Source organism: Pogona vitticeps, chromosome 8, assembly GCF_051106095.1.
Source record: "Pogona vitticeps strain Pit_001003342236 chromosome 8, PviZW2.1, whole genome shotgun sequence".
Taxonomy (NCBI): Eukaryota; Metazoa; Chordata; class Lepidosauria; order Squamata; family Agamidae; genus Pogona; species Pogona vitticeps.
In genome coordinates, this window is record NC_135790.1 from 23360806 (window position 1) to 23383307 (window position 22502).

Here is a 22502-nt window from a genome sequence, read left to right on the forward strand (position 1 = left end):
ACTTATAGGATCCCTAAGATGCTGCTCAAAGAGAATCCATCACGCCAAAAGCATTCTGCAGAGATGATGCAAAATTTTGAATCCTGTTACCAGGTTTTGAGTATTTTAAGGAGTCTGCATGCAATGAAATTCAATTCATGAGCCATAAGAAAGAAACTGAAAAGATCAGTGAGACGATGAGTAGTTTAAGAACAAAACTTTAATATGGGCTTACTTTCTGTCCAGCTGATAACTCCCATGACACACTTCCTAGATACTCTTTCTGCTTTTGGTAGTATTGTTTCTGTTTTGTCTTTATATATCACACTGCTCCCTTGAAATGGCTTTTGTATTGGATATACCGTAGTTTGGAACAGATGCATGTACTTGCAGCCAAAACTGCCTGTCTTTCCAAGACTCTTCTTCCCTTTTGAACATGGTCACTATGAGCCTTGTCAAATCAGCAACTTAAAGCTAGTATCTGGGAGAATATGCTGATTTTTGGATAAACAAATTCACGTATAATGCATATGAAGTTATTACTGCCACTGCTTGTGTATTCTACCTTTTGTGACATATTTTGGAAATTCTGTTGGATGGTAAGCAGGGATCTCCAGTTTAAGAACTTCATTCATTCATTCATTCATTCATTCATTCATTAACTTACTCATTTGCATCCTGCTTTTTTATTGGAGGACTGCTTCTTGGCAATGTCCTCTCTGCAACCATGAAGCAGAGAAGAGGACATGGGTGGACTTTTCTAAGCTCCATGGGAACCAAAAAGTATTAGGGACTGGTAGTGTCTGTTCATTAGGTTCTGCAGAAGTCACTTCTCAAAAAAACTACTAGTTTCCTAATGTTCTGCAGTTGTCATGGAGCTTAGAAAATTCCAATCATGCCCTCCTCCATGCTTTAATGGCCATCACTGCAGACAAAGCCTTGGCAAAGAAAAGGTGTGCATCCTCAAACTCCTCTGTAGTGGTGGTGGTGGTGGTGAATCCAAAACTGCCATGCCTACATAGAGTTCAGCTTATAACACCCTGCTTTATACTGACTGGTTCCCTGACAACTAGGTTATAAGAGGGGTCTGCTGTATTAGGAACTATTTGGGTCAAGCTTTCTCACTATGGTGCCTTTCAGACATTTTGGGTGACAACTTGCAGCAGCCAAGTCACCGTCACCGAAGGTTAAATGGAATCGCAGCTTTCTCAGCCATTCATTATACAGATTTTTGCTGAACTTTTAAAACTTTGCCAAGGAAGGCTTACAAATTAATAAAGGGCTAAAATACATTGGGCTTACTAGAATAAAGTATGTTGTTGCTGTTTAGTCGTTAAGTCGTGTCCGACTTTTCGTGACCCCCATGGACCAGAGCATGCCAGGCCCTCCCGTCTTCCACTGCCTCAAATTCATGTTGGTCACTTCGATGACCCTGTCCAACCATCTTGTCCTCTGTCATTCCCTTCTCCTTTTGCCCTCACACTTTCCCAAGATCAGATTCTTTCCCAGGGAGTCTTCTCATCTCATAAGACGGCCAAAGTACTGGAGCCTCAGCTTCAGGATCTGTCCTTCCAGTGAGCACTCAGGGTTGCTTTCCTTTAGAACTGATAGGTTTGTTCTCCTTGCAGTCCAGGGAACTCTCAAGAGTCTCCTCCAGAACCACAATTCAAAAGCATCAATTCTTCAGTGGTCAGCCTTCTTTATGGTCCAGCTCTCACTTCCGTACATCGCTACTGGAAAAACCATAGCTTTGACTTTGCGGACCTTTGTCAGCAAGGTGATGTCTCTGCTTTTTAAGATGTTGTCTAGGTTTGTCATCGCTTTCCTCCCAAGAAGCAGGCGTCTTTTAATTTCGTGCCTGCTGTCACCATCTGCAGTGATCATGGAGCCCAAGAAAGTAGTTCTGATTTATTTTTCACATTCCTACAGCCAACTGTAGGAATTTGGTATTCAAAGGATAACTAGTTACTAGTTACAACATCTTGGTGGCGAGGTACAAACTTTGTGAGATTTAAATGACTCAGAAAGTGAGCCAATGCTGAGAATACAACTATAAATGTAAAGTCCTATTCAGGCATCCAAAACTAAATGGAATATACACACATCAAGGGGAATGCTCTAGTCCCAACCTCCAAACTGTATCTGTGGCTTCCTGACAAGCCTGTAAAGTACTGACATCAGTAGGGGCTCTCCATGTGAATCAAGACCCTGATTTTCTCTCTTACACATGGAGAGTTTCTACAGGTTGAGAGAGATTTTCCCTCTTCAAGCTGGTCACACTTCAGATGGTGGAAGCTAACAGAAGTGATGGCACAGGGAGTGGACATAGTGCTCCCTTTTATGTGTGAATATTCTGAGTATGAACACCTGAAGAGATGTTAAGCCGGACAGAAATCTGTCTTCTGGTTTCTAGCTGTTACAGCTTCTCTCCCCAAAAGGCTCCTGCAGATATGTAATTCCACAGCTTTGGAAATACACGAATTTCCCTTTCACAAGAAAGGAGTGGTGAGGGAAGGGGAAGATCTTGTAAGCTGACCACTTACATACCACTAAAAATGGAGACCAATCATCACCAAGGAAAAAGAGGAGAAAAACAGGATGCCTGTTTTTGCATAAAATGGTATGCATTAATTTATACAAAGGGATTCAATATTGGCCCTCCCCAAAGTTGCTAAGCTGTTGGCTGATTCTACAGTAGTAGAGCAAACTCTCCTGGATGACATCACAGCTGCTTCTGGGAGGAGCTACATCCCATTCTTCCTCTTTCTCATAGGTGATAGAGAGCTTGCTTAATTGCCTTTCCTTGGGCCAATCATAATGGCATGATGTAACCATGGTCCTATCTGAACTCTGCAAACCATCTGTATACTGTCAACTATCTGTGAGCTTGTAAGGTTAATAAACACAGTCCTCCTGGGAGCAGGGCAGTCATCTTGTTCGAGATCCTATTCTACTAGTCGCCCATCATGAGCACTGCTGGCAGACATCCTACTGCGTGTGTGTCTGACTTCTTTAACTTCTATTCTCTAAGACTATTTGCTATCCTAATTACTTGTGACTACATAAACTATCAGCCTGCTCATTTCATGACTCCAACAATTCTAGATGCTCTGGATGGGCAGCTTCAAGGTCCCTGATCTCCTTCCTTACTTTTCCGCATCTTGAAATGAGACTTCAACTAGTTAGGCCTTCAAATGAAGGACACATTCCGAAAGAGGACTGTCCATTGGCAGCCTTTCAAATGGGGGAATGCCATCTGGAACAAGACATCTGGACACTGTAGTCCCTTAGTTGGAAACCATGGTAGCTAAACAGACCTGACACCAGTTTAAAACAGGTGGACGTGCTGCAAAGCAAAATACAGACCAGTAATTTGCACAGGTCTTTCTAATAGCACCCTGCCTGTCGGAAACAAGGCAGTCTATTTCAATTAACCGGTCCAACATGACAAGCTGCAAAAAGGACCCTGGAACAAAATGTAATAGCAAAGACATGACTCTAATACCCAGTCATTTTAGCAGAAAACCATTTAGTTTATTACTCAGATGGCATTTGCATAGGAGAGAGAAGGTACAAGATCTTAGTTATGACAACACAGATCTGAAAGCATGAAGAGTTTTTTCCCCTCCTTTCTCTCCTGTCAAATATTATAACCATCATCTTCCAGCCTGCTGAACAATCAAAGCCTGGCCTATATTCACTGGAGCTCCTTCCATACGCTGCATGCATAGCAACAAGTAAGGGAAACAAAAGGCAGAAGTAAACAGCCAAGAAAGGGAAGACAGAACCAGCTGGCAGGTGGACAGAAGAGAGAAATTTCAAGGGAACTGGGGACGGAAAGATACCCCTGTTCTCCTTCCTCATCTCCACTAACTCCATTTCTACTCAGGTCTCATTGACAAATGCCTGGTGCAAAATGTTCTTTTGATTTCCTTCTACAAAAAAAACCAGATTCGTGCACACACTGAGAGAAGAGGTGTGTTCCAGCAATTTTCCCAGTAGAAACATCAATGATTCTCTCTTTGCTTGTTTCTGCTGCCACTTAGACCAGAAACAGATCTAACCTTGACATTTATTTTTCTTCTCTCTGCTACCAATAATTTGCTTCAAAACAAACACACACACACATACAGCCTATCAGTGCTTCCTTTGGCTATTGTTTTTCATGGGTTATTTTGGTTATCTGAAAATCTGTTATAGCTGTAAAGCATTATAGACAGTGTTATAAGGCCCCCCAAATCTATTGCTTTCAAGGAGACTTTGTCATGTTCAAGTTGATCCATTGGAAATCAAACAGAACCTGTGTTATCTGTACCAAACCCCACAAATGAGGGTTTGATGGATTACATTGATATATAACAAGAGAAATGGTCTGGGATTTGGGCAGCCTGATATGCATTATATTTGACTGACCACATTACATAAAAGTCAATGTTAATCAACCCAGACTCCTTTCCATCCATAGTTGTTGGTGTGTTTTTTCCCCTCCACCACTGGGGCTTCTCCTTGTTTTGACAGCAAATCCATTTGCATTGGTTCACTTGAACCAATGCAGAAAAGTGTGATGCTTGAGCAGCAGTATAGCATGAACGGTGGCACAGGGATTGTTGCCATAGACATAAAACTCTTAGGGGCACAAAATTTCAAAAGAAAAAAAATAGTAATAATAAATAAAAGGAGTGCACCCTCTCCAATACACAGAAAATCTCCCAATGTTATTTCCTTAAAATACAATACATATGATGAGGGGGGAAAGGGGTTCAACATTGGACTAGTGGAAGGGACTCAGGGAATGCTAATGGTCCATGGGTTAGGGAGTGCGATACTTGCCTTGCCTCGGGTGCTGGCAACCCACACTAATGCACTGTGCTGGAGCTTGGTGGGGCTGGGAACACTTTTAAGCATCTTCACCCCCTACCTCCTGGAACAGCCTTCCTCCTCACCTTTTGCCTCATGAGGGAGAGTGAGCTGGATCCAGACCCCTTTAGTTGCTCGACCAGGACACAATGTGCAGCCTTTTATCTTTATTTTTCAGCAAAGGTTATGGCAGAGTGAGGATAATTAGGTAGCAGGAGGAAAACGATGGTATGGCAGCTGGGAGGAGGCAGTGTTAAAATACTGGGAGGGCTAGATCTTTACCAAAACTGCAATGTATTTGCTCCCTCCAGGCCAGCACTGTTGTGCTTACTGAAACAGTGATGTCTACATCGGTTTGGGCATGTCATGAGAATGGCTGATGATCAGCTTCCAAAAGATCTCCTGTATGGAGAATTAGTGCAGGGGAATCACCCCAGAGGGAGACCACAGCTGCGATACAAGGACATCTGCAAGTGGGATCTGAAAGCCTTAGGAATGGACCTCAACAGATGGGAAACCCTGACATCTGAGTGTTCAGCCTGGAGGCAGGTGGTGCATCACGGCCTCTCCCAGTTTGAAGAGAAGACCCTTGTCCAGCAGGCTGAGGCAAAAAGGCAGTCATGAAAGCAACAAAATCAGGGAGATGGACAGGGGACAGATTGTATTTGTTTTCAGTGTGGAAGGAATTGTCACTCTCGAATTGGTCTTCTCAGCCACACTAGACGCTGTTCCAAGTCCTCCATACAGAGCACGTTACCATAGTCTCTTGAGACTGAAGGATGCCTAAGCAGAAAGTGTTGTGCTACAGCACCTAGAGACCAAAGAATAACTAAAAACAAGAGGAGAGGAGGAAAATTGCTGCTCAACCCTTGTTTATACCTTATTAAGGTAGCTGTCCTGTAGAAATGCCTCATACAAATCTAGAAGGCTACATGACAGCCACATTAATAAGCTGCAAACAAGGCTTTTGACCAATTTCCTCCCACCTCACTCTCCTGACTGTGTGTATGGCCATTTTTACCTAGTGAAGCCTGAGTTCCAAGGTGCAACTTGACAACAAATCGGATTGCATTTTTCTCACTGTGTTGCTGCACCTTGACCAAGGACAGATTTGAAAGAGCGGAGAAGTAGACAAAGATCTAATAGGCTGAAACCCTGTTGCACAACTGCACTGGGGGGAGGGAGTAATGATGATGTCATCATCAGGCAGCATTCAACTATCATAATTTAATCTAAAACTTCTTTTTGCCCTCATCCCCACTTCTGATTCTGAGGTTACTTGGGGTTTCCTTTTGCCAGATGATGCCTCTTTGAGTTCAGACTACACTGACAGTTCTCCACCAGTGCAGCTGCAAGCCTCACCAAGGAAAAGGCTCACACAATAGCCATGGGTAATGCATATGTTGAATGGAAACTTTCATAGATGCCAGGAGAGAGCGGGAGTGTTTTAGTAAGTCATACAGTTGGTGATTGAAAGGTTAAATATTCCTTCGTGCACTTTGGCCTCCATACAAATCCCTCTCCTTTAATTTCTAAACAGGGGATGTGTGTGGGGAGGGAATAGCAGATGTTACTTCCAAAGCATTACAGGTTGTTTGACCCTCAGATTCTCTGAAATTCTGGTTTACATTTTATTTTTGAAAAAGCTAAAAGCTTCTAGTCCTTTGGTAAGTGAAGGGGCTTTAAAATGCAAGTTTAGAAGGAAAAAAAAAAAAAAAGAAGAAGCCTCAAGTGAACTCTGTTTTCTTAAGATTTGTATTTGCCACAGAAGTAGGATTTTGCTACAGCAGAGTTTCTTTTTTCATATCTGAGAAGAAAGCACTCTAGAATGAAAGCATAAGCATGTAGTAGAATAAATTCAATATAATCCAGACACAAAATGCTAATTAAATTAGTTGCATAAACATTTAAAATATCTGCAATATTTTAGTTCACCATATATTGCTGAAGATGGCCTGCTTCAGCCTTTGCACCTTCTCCAAGAGTTAAGAAGTGCACCCACAACCCACTCCTAAACAATTTAGTGCTTTAAAGGGAGCACTTAGGGATTGATCCATCAATGTTGAATGGCTCACTTAGTTTCAACAGCCAAACATTTCAGCTTGTATTCCTTTGCTTTGGAAACACTGTGCTTCCTCGATTCATTTCTTCTGCAATTTTGAAATGAAACATGAGGAATAGGCAGCATCCATATACACAGCTTCCGAGAAGCTTTTGGAAAAGTTTTGATCTACCAGAGTGAATTGTGAATCTCACTGTATTCACAAGGACACCTAATAAGTTTTTAATTAACGCATCAGTTCACCCAGTATTATCAACTGTTTGCTTTTCTTAAAAGTTCCAGATGGTTTCACCTCTATGCATTTCCTCTTGTCACACTGTGTCATGGGTTTTCGAGCTGTGAGACTGTATAAGCATTCTTGCATAGACTTACTGTTACACCTCACCAACGCGTGTATAATATTAAATAAATTGTTAGTACAAAGATAATTGATACAAATGTCAGTTAAAAAGGGGGGAAAGATAGCAACATTCCAAAGTACAGATTTAGAGAAGCCATTCATGTGATCAGGCTTTGTGGGTTCTTTGAAAGTCTCACCCCGTCATTGCAAAAAAAAAAAAGAAAAGAAAAGAAAAAAAGAGGTAGTCTTGATGTTTTAAGAATGCTGAATCTTTTTGCACTCTAGAACACCATCAGTATTTGTGAGCATGCAGAGAGGAAACAATAAAAGGGAACAGAATGTCATTGCATACAGCACAGGTTTCAATTCTGGAAGTCAGAACTGAGGAGGAGTAGAATACAGGACGGGGAAAGAAGCATAAAGAAATGTCGAAGGTGAGGAAGAGCAATCCCTGTTATTCTGAGTACTCACTGGAACAACAGGAGTGAGGAATTGATGCATGTGCCTTTCCACTCAGGGACTGTACCACCTACAAAACCACACCCTGAATGGAGGATGCAGGAGAGATATGTATGGAATTAAGGGTCTTATAACTTTATTGAAACTTGCAAGGATTTTCAATGCATTAGTCTTCCAAAATTGTAATGAACTGCATCATCTTTTTTTTTTATTTTTCTTTCCTTATTTTAAATTGATTTTATTATATTAATGACACTACCCAGAGAATGTAAAGTTTAGGTGCCTGTCAAATACAGTAAAATAAATACATACATAAATAAAGTCTGTGCAGGCTTTCCTAATGCTTAAGGTCAGACAGCTGGGCACTTTTTCCTTCACCGTTCAGCTTTATATGGACAAAATCATGGAATCCTATCATAATGAATTTGGAAGGGCTGTGTAGAGCCATCAAGTCCAACCCTTGGCTCGATGCAGGGATACAAATCAAAGGATATCTGCCAGGTGGTTGTCTAAATTTCTCTTGAATACCTCCAGTGTTGGAGCACTCGCCAGTAGTAGGAAGATGGTAGCATCCATCAAACCGCCATTTTGACAGGTGCCCCGCCCCTTTTAGGCAGGGCTTCCGGGGTCATCTCGCCAACTCCTGGGGTCATGGTTTCCATTGTTCTACTGCTCTAACAATCAGGAAGTTTTTTTCCTGATATTCAACTGAAACCTGGCTTCCTGTAACTTGACCCCAAGTGCCGGATGAGTCTAAAAACCATTCTGGCCATTTCTTCGTCTCATCATTAACAAGAAGGCAACAGATAGCATCCCCACAGGAAGATGGGAAGCTCGACATGGGGTTTAAGGTGTCAAAAGCCAGGGGGGGCTCATTTCCCATACCTCCGTCCTGTTTGCTTGCTTGCTTGCTTGCTTCCTTCCCTAAGATTTCCAAATAATTCTGGCCATGCTGGAATCCCAGGTTGGCAAGACTGGACACCCACCAAGACCCATATCTCTTCTGCAGGGAATGCCAGTAGCCTTCTGGCTCATGCTAGTGCTGTTTTTCTTTTCCCTTCCCGGCTTGCTCTGTTGCCTGCCCTTTTCGTCTGGCTCAGAGTCAGTGAATGGCTCTGACAACAAAGAGGAACTGCAGTTTCCTCCCTCCTTCTTCTACTTTCTCTTCCCAGTAACAGCAGCGAAGAGAAGCAGAGCAGAAGCTGGAAAAACAAAGGGCAGTAAAACTAAGGTGGGGCCACACTGAAGGAAGGGGGACACCAAGATGTCTTGCCCAAAACATGGAAGCAGCAGTGGCTTCTGGGGATGGAAGATACTAGCATCTTAAATGAATTTATCTGCTCCCTTTCCTGTGGCTGAACAGCCCTGCACAGCCCATGCAGGGTTGGGACAAGTACAGCCCACATGTGCAGGGCGGGAAAGGCCTTGCCAGCATCCAACTGGCTCTGTGCATGCAGGAACCATTAAATATCTCTACATTAGGGGTAAACACTACCTCCATACAAATGTGTTAAAAAAAACAATTTGAATCAGAGCTTATTTGTAAGTCTCTGGAGCAACCATGTGAAGGAACAAATAGCCTGGGGATGCTGATGTCATGGGGCACATCCACAGAACCTGTGTTAAATCCAGATTTCACAGGTCTCTATTAGAAGTTGGGAAAGAAAGAAAAAAACTCAGGAAAATGAAGGAAAGTTCGCTCTTTTACCTTAAAAAATGGACTTGGCTTCCCTGCTGAAAAGTCACTGATTAAATCATCAGGGTGTATATTGTGGCAGAGCACCCTTAATTTCAGACATGAGGAATTCTTAAGGGTGAGGGGGGGAAGTGAAAAGACAGCAAGTGTAAAGAAGCAAAGACCTCCTGTTCCCTTTTTAAAGTCCGTCAGTCCCTTCCAGTCTTCTATCTTAGTCTTTCTCCTGGTGACCAGGAAAAAGAAAGAGCACCCAACTCAGGGGACATATACACAATGTGTGAGCTGAAATGGCTAAGGCAGGTATGTGAGGCCACCTAAGCGAGTTATGCTTTTTGTTGGCCAGAAGCCTTAGTGGGTGGGATTTCCAACTGTGTCCTGTATCCGAACCGCCACTCCATTTTCTTAACAATAAAAATTGTCCAGGAATGTTTGCTTTGCAGAGTCTATGACAGATGGAGGATTGATGCCCATCATATCTTATCCGCTTGCTCTCCCTGGACTTTTAAAGAGAGCATAGAAAATCCCTTTAAGTCCCTCTCACTCCTCCTGAAATCACACTAAAGTGGAACAAATGTGCTCTGGGTACTTATCCATGGGCTCACACTTCATCAGCGGTGCCATCCCATTACTTGGGTACCCAGAAACGGATAAGAAAGGATAGCTCGCTCGCTGTGCATGCGTGTCTGGACTGGGATTGATATCATTTTGCCATATTAATTAACTACCAAGGATGACATAACACACACAAAAAAAGAGTTCAACACAGCCTGAAAGCTACAGTCTTCAGCAAAGTGAACCTCAGTGATTTGGCAGCTCTTGCTGTAACAGAAAGGCAGCACTGCTGAGTGCTTTTCAAGAAGGAACCATTTTCAGTTAATGCTGTGCTGCTCCCACGGCAGAATAAAAGCACAGACTAACATTCGACGCTCAACCAAAGCTGTATCTTTATAAGGGCTGTCCTGGCACTTACTTAGCTCTTTCAGTGTCAACTCCCCATCCAAACTTCAGTGTGGATAGCCTGTTGACAAGGTTGGGAGATAGTAGCTCACTTTAGTATCTGCCAAGTTCCTAAATTTATTCTCTACCATTGCCAGTGAAAGGGATCTGCTGGCAGACACTGCCCATAAAAATAGACAGTCTCAGGTTAAATTGCCAAATATTTTGACCTTGTCGGTATAAAGCTGTTCTCTGTACTTCTGTCAGATATTGGAAGTAACTAATTGCACATGGTGAGATATATCTTAGTCATACTTCCACACTGGTTCACATATTTAGCAAACAGGACCCGTGTTGACTTTGTTGTGATAGGAGCAAAGCAGGGGTCTGGGTTAACACATGGGGCATCCCCATGTTATGTCCTCTGCCCAGGTTTTTGCTATAAAGTTATTTCCAACTTGTAATGACCATACGGTTTAAATACTTCTTAAAGGTCCTTTCATTGAGAATCAAGTCTTGCAAACCAAAGGATGTGGTTTTCTTTATTGTGCTGATGCATCTCACGTTAGACCTTCGTCTTTTTGTATTGCTGTACACATTTTCAATCCTTCCTGTCATCTGTCCCTACTATTAGGGATTTTCCAACCTCCAACCAAACTTGAGTGACCAGTGCAATCTCCCTGAAAGCGGTGTGCGAAAGATCAGACATCAGCAAGGAACTGGCATTTGATCTGAGATCCTGATGTCTAGCACAACTCTGTTTGAGGACCGATCAAAAAGGTCTGTTATGAGTCAGTCTGCTGAATGACCCTGATTAGGCGAAGACACAGCTGGAGAAGCCAAAGGCAATGCAGCCTTATATAATCTCTGCGCTCCAGCCTCTGCAATCTAGAAAGTAGAAAGGGGAGTCCTGACATCTGTGGTCGGTTGGCAGGAGTGAAAAAAATCGATCATACCGTGGAAGTTGATCCTAATTCCTCGTAGTTACTTTGCCCTCAAAAATGCCCCCCTCACCCCAGGGCAGCTGCATGGAGCTGGCAGGCCTGCAGCTAAAGATAGTGTGTGTATAAGAACAAATAGGAGGAGTCACTGCTGTCTGTTGCTGGATCTGCATAAACATGTATCGTATTTTATCAAACTTTGGGATGTGGATAGAAGCTGCTCCAAAGGAGAAGAGGAGATGACAAGAACAGAACCCCGGGGGACATGCTCTACTCAGAAGAATGTTAGGAGACAGGAATCAGAGTTGAAGATCAGCACTAGCACTTTGCATCTTCAAAGGGTCTCATAAACAACTAATTAATCCCATTGAGGCAGGTGAGCATTGTAGCAAATCCATGGGCTACGGGTTGTTGTCGCTGTGCCAACCAAAAACGCCTTCACAGTGACAGCTGGAAACATTAGCTTCTTCTGTTTCAGGAGTTCACCAGACAGTTAAGATATGAAATAAAATGGTTTGAAAAGAGAGGGACTGGATTTTACCAGGATTTGCCTCTGTTTGGTTTTTCAAACTACAAAGCACTAAATCATTTTCTCATTCTCTTGCAACACTGTCCTCTTTCTCCATTCATGACTTTAGAATCATGAAAAGACCAGTTCAGACCATGAGCTCTGTGTTTGATTCCACTAGCCCATTTTTGCCTATAACTCAATATTGCTTCTTCTTGATCATAACATATGTAGGAGGACTACAGCAAATGCCACAAATAAAGTGGGAATAAGAATAGGTGCCATGGAGTTCATTTTTAGGCCTGAGCGTGAGGATAGCGCATCCACAAGGCTAGAAATGTTTTAAAAATCAGGCTGTTCTTCTGCATCACTGGTTCCCAAACTTGGTTCTCCAGATGTTCTTGGACGGAAACTCCCAGAAGCCTTCATCACCAGCTGTGCTGGCCAGGATTTCTGGGAGTTGTAGTCCCAGAACATCTGGGCACCAAAGGTTGGGAACTCCATTCTATATAAAACACATACCACAAGGTTTAAGGGAACTTATCTGTGGAACTGCCATCTCCCCACAAGGGGTATGGGATTATTCCATGAATCAGGTGTCACTTAGGCTTGTTCTTAATGGCATTTTTAGGGATATTCTGCCTTGTTATAGATATTCAACAGGGATTTAACTGGAAATTGTGACACTTCGGCCCAGATACTATATTTTCTTGCTCCAGTGCAATTTCTCCCAAACTGAGGAACTTAATTGGCCTTAGTTTCATTCTTCTGCAGCAAAGAAAGTAACGCAAATGACCAAGGCAGATAAACCATTGGGAGCACGTCTGGCTGTACAATGCTTTCATTCCATGCTTGAGTAACACAGCCCTTGGGAGAAGCTGCCTAATAGCGTTGCCCTTCTTACATCCCTCCTGGTTGTCCCCCTCTGGATCATAACTCATCAACCTTTATTACCAAGTGGAGCCTCTGAATCCACTTGGTCCTAGGAACGTGGCAGTCTAATCTTTTGGGAAGGAGCTGGTTGTTGCATGCTCACTCGGACCATCGTCTCCATCTATATCAAGTTGTTTCCATAAAGTTACAGCCTGTTTATTACCATCTACTGGCGTGACTCAACACATGCAACTTGACAGGACATAGCACACACTGCTGTTTTATTAATACAGTATGATATGCTTCTCATCTGAACAGCTCCTGCACATAATAAAGGAGCTGGTCAGGAGAATGGGCAGGCTGACTCTTTTCTGTCAAGCATGCTGTTTTTCATCTGTGCAAGATTTTGTGAGTATGCACACATGCATATAAGAATCTTAGCAAAACTCTTCACTTACTGTCTGAAGTATTAAAGGCTCTCCTTCATGATTCTCTAAAATGCTTGCAGTGGCACTGAAGAGTACAGTCCTGCACATGATTGTTCAAGTTGTTTTTTGTTTTTTGTTTTTTTTTTACTTTCCACTTAGACTCAAACCAGGACAAATGGCCAGAATCAAAAGTAACTTTTCCAAATCCTTCTCCGTACCAGAATCCACCTGCCTGGGAGTAACGTATTATATGTGTGTTGCTGTACACACACACACACACACACACACACAAAGAGAGAGAGAAAGAGAGAAGGAGAGAAAGAGCATGCACACCAACAAAACAGAATTTTCAGAGTAGGCTATCAACAGTTTGTAGAAAGGGCAAAAGGAAGGACATTAATGAAAACTCAAGATTCCCAAGAGAAGGTGTCACTATAATTACCGAGCTTTCAGCTTCTCATTCTTTGAGAGTTCAGGGCCAAAATCTGGGATAAGCCCTTACACATGGAGTAAAAACTGCAAAATCATATAGATGCCCAACAGGTACAATGTAGACATCTTGTACCACCTCCTAAATAAAATTATGTGCACAGGACACATGAAACACTTTTGTGTTGAGCCAGCAAGCCTTTGTGTCCCTTGAGAGCGGACACCCAAGCTGTTAAAGCCACTACACACTACAAACGCTGACTTTTCTCATCTCCTTCATTGCACTTGCTCAGATTTTGATTCTCCCTTGGAGAGTCAGAGAACCATCATAATTCCTGAAACTTCAGCTGGCGACCAGAGACCAGTGCCCTCTAACAGAGCAATGATCCCTCCAAAATACCTGGGTTAAAACTACGTGAAGTTTCAATTCCACAATAAAGGGACGAGCGGCATAGGCACAGAAATGCAGTCCCGTTTCAGCATCATTTTCTGTCAAAAGGAGAGACGACTGGCATTTTCCCACCTCTTAGAGATCTACATCATTCCTGACCCAACATCACTGCATGAAGCAAAGTTTAATCTCTAAAGCTTCCTGAATCACTCAGGAATGATGTTATATAGTGCCCACCCCTGGCTTCATATCATGACTTTACACAGATGATGGTGGGAACTGTCATTCAGAACATCTGGATGCCCCCCAGACTGGCTTCTGTAACCTGTCTAGACATTTATCTTTCAGTAACCTCAAAAGATGATGAAGAGCCTGGGTTCACAGAAGAGGATTATTGTATATTGTATAGGCTGATTCGCACAGACCAGTAGAAAGCTAATAAACTCCACCAGGTCACGTTGCTCTTTGCTACTTTTTATTGCTTCCTGTATCTCTTCCATTGAAATTTAGACAAGTTCCATGAAGTAGAGCTCTGTTTGATTTTTTTTTGGCTGTTATTTTTGCTTATATTGCTTTGTATATTGCCCCCATGCATCAATGGTATGGTAACTGCATGCTGTCATTATGCTATAAGGAGACAACAGGTATGCAGTAAATCAGCCAACATACATACATCTGCAGAAGACTCATGGAAGCAGGCTGAATCAGATACTGAAAAGAACTGACAGATAACTAAGAGTTTCTAACTGTGTACCGGGGGGGGGGGGAATCCCAGCTTTTTAAAAAGAAACATCTAAGCATCAGCAAATAGGATCTAACTTGGAGAGAGGCTGTGCTGTGCTAGTAGGGTATAAATCAGGTGAAACAGGCTGCAACTTCATTTCCCCACTCATAATAGGAAGGTGGGAAAAAAATTTTCTTAAGAGGGGAGCTTTTAAACATGTGGGCCAACATACCTCTAGATGAACTCCTCCCAGTTTCTGCCAGCCTATAGAAACCCATACTTCCATAACACTACTCAATATCATCATTTAGACCTTATGCCTTTGCAGGCAGGCATGCACAAGCACCATTCCTATCACTGCAAATCCAAAAGGGGTGAGGTTCTGAATGAACGCAAAAGTTGGGAGAGGACAGTGTTGTTTACATCAGATACAGGGAATGTGTAACTCAACAGTTGTTGTTCAGTTAGAGTTCCATTCATCCATCACTTCATCAGCTAGGGCTTGTGGGTGCTTCTGTCTAGCATCATCCCCATATATGATGGATAAGGGTTTGCTTTAGATTTCCATTATACCAGGTATTCCTCTTGGAGCAGTGGTTCCCAACCTTGGGTATCCAGATATTCTTGGACTAAATCTTCCAGACGCTTTCACCACTAGCTGTGCTGGCCAGGATTTTGGGGAGTTATAGTCCAGGAACATTTGGGAACTTTTGGCTTCAATGCAGTCTCTTTCCGGGGGGGGGTGTCTTGAAGGAATTGTACAGGTTGCTGTAGCCATACACCCCCAAAAGAGATTTTGCTGGATACAGTAACAGCTCCTGAGATGGACCTACATTTGAACTGAAGCAACAGGCCTTCATTGTGTAGTTCTTTATCTGAATGAACCCAGCAGATATGGCAAAAAATAAAGAGTATGCATGCTGTTGAAGCTACTTTATGCTGAATCTAAATTCTGGCCCATTCGTACCAGAGCTTTTTATTCATGCTGGGGGGGGGAGCTCCCCATCCTCTCTGAAGGAGGTCATTTGAAGCTCTGAGATAGGAGATCCTTCAGCATCAGATTACTCTGATTGAACCTGGATTTTATGGAGGCAATGCATGTCCTATTGTACTGAGAAATGGTGAATTTACATAACAAGCATCATCTATGAAGATATCCCTTTGATTGCAATCCCTTCTTTCATGTCTGGCTGGTCCTCAGCTCTTTAAATCTGAGTTCATTTCTCTTCCCATGATCTCGGATGTTCTGCCTGGAATGGCATGGGCTTTAGGCAAGACATCTTTTCCCAAAAGGCTCCCCATGTGAAGAATATTAACCACAAATTATTCCAGAACAGAAACCTCTCTGCTTCACAAAGATGCAGAGTAAGATGCTTCCTGGCGGTGACCCAGACAGGTTAGGGTTTCATTATTACATTAACCTTTCAGGTCTTCAGACTCTGTTGAAGTAAATTGGCAGGGAGGAGAGAAAAAAAAATAAGGGCATGTTGGGAGAAAGGGAACTAAAAGCATCATCCTCACAGAAAAAAAGGGAGATAATTAACAGCTAAGGAATGGAGAGACAGACCACAGTGAAGCCATTAAGGCTAATAATAACTTCATAATAGTATTTTCCATATGAACCGTCGAGTTTTCCTTCACCCTTATCACACCTCTAAAAGCATATTTCCCTCTGAATTCACCTGCCTCGAACAAAATTCCAGGTATAAACTAAATGAAGGAGAATGAGACTAAAGCCAGTATCTGAGCATCTGATGGAATTCTATATGCAACGGGAATCAAAGCATTCTCTCCTATTCTGGTCCCTTTGATATATTTTAGGCTAGAACTTCCAACACCCTCAGCCAGCATGTGACTTAACAGATCTGCAGGACACCAAAGTGGGACAGAGTGAATTAAGTGACGGCCTTATTGAATAACCATCACACCAAATTTTTGAATGCTTTGAAGTGTGGCTCATGAAGACCCACAGCAATAGTAAGCTAAAAAAAATTTTCAGATTCCACTCTGGGACTTCTAAAGAGGCTCATAGCTCTTAATCCGCCAGTTAACATTTACTAAGACCATGACAAGATCACTTGAAATGTTACATTTGTAAGTGCTGAAAAATATCCATATGTATTACTGCAACAATCCTGCCAACCGACCCTCCTAAACAGGCTGGTAACATATTATCTCCATAGTGCAGATGGAAAGACTGAAACATTGAAGCTTGCTACTAAATGTATGCTGTGGGTACAATAAATCAGGCCATTTAGCCTGCTGTTTGATCCTCTGCAAGGATGGGTTATTTTGCTCCTTTTTCCAATGATCACATTACGTTATCACTGGAGCAAACCAACTTGTCCCCAGAGCATTGCTATCCATATATTTCTGGGCTCCTGTTAGGGGCTTCTACTTTTTTTCGATGCAGGTAGGGTTGCTGCATTTTGGTTCATTTCCAGCATGTGCAGTTGCTGAAAATGAACCAAAGTGTGCCTTGCAGCTGTCAAATTGTCTACTGCTGTCAATTTGTGAAGTAGTTCAAGCCACTTCAGTCAAATTAGACAATTCCTCTGTACCTACACTAAATCCTCAGGCATGTTCTCGACCAGACCTTTATGAGAAATGAAATAAATTGGGGGGGGGGAGTCCTTGTTGCAGCCTCCCATCTACTTCCACTTCCTGGAAGAAGTTTTCTGATATGTTCTTTTTTAGTAAGTCTTACTGCACATTTGTGCTGCCCTAATAGGGTCCAAAAAAGTTTCCAATTTCTCTGCATCCCTGTGGAGGAGTAGAGGAAATGTTTAATTTGCCTGCATCATAAGGTGGCTCTCTTCTTAAGCCACTTCATGATATGGCAAGTTGAGAAGCTTCCCCTCACTGCCACACACAATCACAACTCCAATTTTTTTTCTGAATGAACTTTTGAATTATTGGAAAACATATTTCTCTGAAGACCCGTGTGTTTGCACAAGATGTCAGCAAGCAGCTTTTGTTTTCTGATATTATCCAGATGTAGCTTCTTTAGTGTGGCTTTTGAAATAAGTGTTACCTTTGCTTAAGAAGTGGCTTATTATCAAGATGTCAGAGTTGAGTGTTGTTTATTGAAAAATTGCAACCAATTCTCCACAATGTTTCCCACTCTTCTGATGCACTGTACATATGAGAGAGAATGCAAAACCTGTTAGATAAACAACAGGTGGGTGAAATGTGGAACTTGGGCCCCATACCCAAAGCAGAGAGCACTGTTCCTTGCTACCCCTTCCCTTCTGTAACTTACGTGCCCACCTGCATTTTCCCCAAACTACAACTGACACTGAGAATGCAACATATGCACATGGGATTTTTAGTTACACTTCAACTTCCAGTGTCTATGGAGTCAAGGAATACAGACAAAGTTCCCCTGCCACAAACAGTCATCCGATGAACCCATCATCATCTCATCCTTCTAGTCACTGATGGAACTGTTAGGCACACAGGCAGCAAATCCACACAAGCCTAGCTGTAACTCATAACTACCTCACACCACTGTAGAAACTGTTCTTCGGTTTGCATGAACAGAAAGACACTGGTAGTGTGTAGAACTGCATGTTTGTTGCTCTCAAAATGCCGTGTGTGCTCCCATTACACGTTGCCAAAAACCCCAAACAGACAGAAATGTTCCAGTATAAAAGGTTATTCAAACTATTCTAGTGGACACGACATGCCCAGGACTCTCAGCTGGCTCTCTTGCAGTCATGGCTCAGCGATGCAAACACGATTCAGCCCCCCGTCCCCATCAAATCCCTTCCTCCTCCACAAGTGTTCTTCCTCCAAGCTGCCTGTCTTATATTGGGACAGATGTTCAGATGGTATTCAGCTCCCCACACTGAGTGCCTGTCTGTAAAGCTCAGAGCCAGTTAGAGCAGAGTGACAATAAACCTATTCAGACTGAGGTTTGTAGCAAAGGACAGTGAGTGGTATTAAACTATCTCCCTAAATGCTGTGACGGCAGGCAACTGTGATGCCTTAAAGCGTTCAGAAAACTCAGACACCTGCTCTGGGCTTCTGACACAGTAAGATCTTTAACTGATGCCTAAACAGGTAAACATCGTAGCAGCTGATCTATTTATTATTATTTGGCCAGCTGTTGGGGTGGGGTGAGGGAACATCACTCCTGTCACCACCACTCTGTAAAAAAAAAAAAAAAACAACCCAGTGGCTTTGCCAGCCTAAAATCAGCGAAAGAGAACTGGCTTCTATCATGCTAGGGAACAAGAGACGAAATATAAAGACACAGATGCTGAACTTTGGTGGGAGGGTGCTCCCTCTCCCACCACCAACACCAATTTGCTAGGAAAGCCAGATTCAGAGGGGGATAAAAAAAAGCCTCTTTGCCGACGCATGCACACGCATATATGCAGAGTGTGGCTGGATAATACAGAAGCTAATGAAAGTAGCTTCTCCTCCCCAGGCTATGTAGGAACAGAGTCTGTCCGATAGCAGCACACCTTCCTTCTGGGAGAAAGCTGTGGCACGTCTGCAAAACCTGATGCCTTTTCCAATGCCCACTCATACCTCCTTTTTTAAAAAAATTGTCAGATTACTACTGTGACAGAAACTAGCAATAACAAAATAATACACACATCTGGGGAGGGGGGGAGCATCAGGTCTGCATCGCTGGCATACACAATGTTTTCAATCCCACCCATCTCCCCTCCGTTGGTACATCTTTTCCCATCCTTTAAACATATATACATGGGGGCAGGAGACATACTGCTACCCTCTGACATACCTGGGATGAAGAAGAGGGCAGTTGTGGCTGTGAAGACGATCCAGCATGCAGGGTGATACATCTTGGGAAAGCTGCCGTAGTCTGGAGCTGTTCTGCTTGCTGCTTTCCTCCGTGCTGAATTCTGAATAGGTTTAAATCCAATGTTTGCAGAGGGAGGCAGAGCGAGTTACAGAGAGAGAGAGAGAGAGGGAGATGAGGACAGCCAGTCAGTTGTCTGTGATTTCCACCACCTCTCAGCCTCTCTTTTCCACCCTGCACATCACACACCAGCAAGAGAAACCCCAGCAGCATCAGCACTACCAGTCTGTACAGTGGGAAAGAGAGCAGACCTCCTACCAGGCATTCATTGGTTCTATCTCCTGAGTGACATTCTGCCTCTTCCAAAGCTTTTGACACTGTAGGGAGTTAAACGCTGCCAACTCCTCCTTTGTGGGCCCTTGCTGTGCCCTTCCCTCCTTCCCTATCTACCCTAAGCAGGGCCTCTGTGGGGCTGCCACAGGGGAAGGGAAGGGAGATGTCTAGGGGGTGTGGAGAATTGGCCAGGCTTTGATGCCATCAGCAGCATAAAAAGGGGGTGAGGGGGAGAGAGAAGAAGCTGCTGCTGTCCAAAATAAGGAAACACCCATCATCAGTGCCATGGTTTGGATGCTCACTTATCCTCCCCTGTGGTCCCAAGTTCACACTTAAACACACATGGGCTTGGGAGTGCTCCTTTCAGTGAGACACCATGGGAAAATGCCACTTGTTGGAGCTGTTGACAAGCTGCCAGGCCTGTTAGGATTCAGCCCATGCGCCATTCGCCTGCTGTTTGACCAGCTTTCTGTCTTGCCATCAGCAACAGGGTTGAGTCAACATTTGAATGGAGTGGTACTAAACTGGGATGTGTGTGTGTGTGTGTGTGTGTGTGTGTGTGTGTGTGATATTCCCCCCTTAGGAGAAATCAGAACTCTTAAAGTACTTTAGCCAGTGGCAGATAGGCTCACGAGACAATGGCAGGGGGCAATGGACACCCAGCGGAAATCTACAGAGTGGGAAAAGACTACCATCCATTGTCTTGACTTTGCTTCTCTCAAATTTTCTATAGGCAGGACTGGCTAAGAGCCAGTGGGAGTGTAGCAGATAGCCTTGCACTAAGACTCATGAAAAGGTAAAGGTAAAGGTAAAAGGTAAAGGTTCCCCTTGACAATTTTTGTCCAGTCGTGTTCGACTCTAGGGAGCGGTGCTCATCTCTGTTTCCAAGCCATAGAGCCAGCGTTTTGTCTGAAGACATTCTTCCGTGGTCACATGGCCAGTGCGAGTTAGATACGGAACGCTGTTACCTCCCCACCGAGGTGGTCCCTATTCATCTACTAGCATTTGCATGCTTTCAAACTGCTAGGTTGGCGGGAGCTGGGACAAGTGACGGGAGCTCAAATTTTCTATAGGCAGGACTGGCTACTGAGAGCCAGTGGGAGTGTAGCAGATAGCCTTGCACTAAGACTCATGAAAAGATAAAGGTAAAGGTAAAAGGTAAAGGTTCCCATTGACAATTTTTGTCCAGTCATGTTCGACTCTAGGGGGCGGTGCTCATCCCCGTTTCCAAGCCATAGAGCCAGCGTTTGTCCGAAGACAATCTTCCATGGTCACATGGCCAGTGCAACTTAGACACGGAACGCTGTTACCTTCCCACCAAGGTGGTCCCTATTTATCTACTTGCATTTGCATGCTTTCGAACTGCTAGGTTGGCGGGAGCTGGGACAAGCGACGGGAGCTCAAATTTTCTATAGGCAGGACTGGCTACTGAGAGCCAGTGGGAGTGTAGCAGATAGCCTTGCACTAAGACTCATGAAACCTGGAATCAAATCCACATTCAGACATGGAAACTCATTGCCATGGCAAACTACTCCATGAATGTCTTATATACCTCAAAAATCCTACTGCAGTTGTGGTACTTTGGAAGCAACTTGGAGAGGACGTGAAAAAAACAGAATGTCTTTCTGGGAACTATGTTACTGAACAGCAGTCTCAGAAATTCTGCATTTGCAAATGGCTACTCATTGCTTTACTATTTTCTAATCCTATGATTCGGTACTACAGGATACTAAAACTCCATTCCAATGTATTGTTTAGCAGGAAGCAAATTATGGTTCTATGTAACCCAAAGGAAACTAGAGATTGAGTTGGGAGGGGGAAGATGTGCTGACCACACAGAAGGAAACTGCTTACTGTAATTAAATCAAGAAACAAGGTAATATCATATCTAGACACAGAAGATATTTTAGTTTGTTGAAACACAGTGTTGTCTTACATCCAAACAGGGAAGCTGGGGTTTGAGGGCTGCTTATGGATCAGAATATCAAGCCAGGATCTGATCATAGCTTATGACCTTAGCTCCATAGTTCAGAGGTTACAGGAAATTGGTTTAATGAGTAATTAAATGGGATGGGAGAAAAAAAAAGCACACATGCATAAGACATGAGGTACATCTATAGATTTGCATTAGTTACATCTTGGAGTGCCTGTGTACACCAGTGATTTAAACCACTGATTTAATCCTCAGCCCCTTTTCTCAGGACAAGCTGGGAAATGTGGTTCAGGGTAACGCACTAGATCTTTTGAGCAGATCATTCTACATAGGTAATATCACCAAACTACAAAGTCCATGACTCTCCAGATGCAGCCATGACAATTAAAAGAGTTACCAAATCAATAGTGCTGTAGTGAAGAAGTAACTTTGCTTTCAGCTCAATAAACCAGGGCTTAGAGGACTGAGATCTTTAAGTCTGAAACAAGACTTGTTGCCATATGTGGGGGGTCAGCTAGACTTGCCACCCTCATTTTTTTAATGGATTATACAAGGCTTAAGAATAGCTCCCAGAACCATGAGTTGCATCAATTATGCTCATGTAGTGTTTCACATTAGCGTGTCGGAACAGAACAGTGTATAATCACTTATGAGAACTAGATTCCATATCTTAAACTATATGAGGCATAACCTACTGGGCAGAATAGGAATTTACTTAATTTGTTATACTGCATCTGGATAACACAGTGTTGAAATATTACCCTGTTACACATCTATTGAGTGACCGTACAATATATGCTAATACAAAATCAATTTTTTTTTTTAAAAAAAAGCATGCA

The 22502-nt window shown here is 43.1% G+C and overlaps 1 protein-coding gene across 2 annotated transcripts in view; it reads right to left on the reverse strand.

The window, feature by feature from the left end:
* Nucleotides 1-19858, reverse strand: part of LOC110078188 (opioid-binding protein/cell adhesion molecule homolog) — a 789058-nt gene extending 769200 nt beyond the window's left edge. For both annotated transcript variants that reach the window (XM_072979113.2, XM_072979111.2), the window contains exon 1: nt 19380-19858. In XM_072979113.2, the coding sequence (XP_072835214.2) occupies nt 19380-19440 (61 nt within the window). In that variant the 5' untranslated portion in view covers nt 19441-19858. The remainder of the gene's footprint in view (nt 1-19379) is intronic.
* Between the last annotated feature and the right edge of the window lie 2644 nt (nt 19859-22502).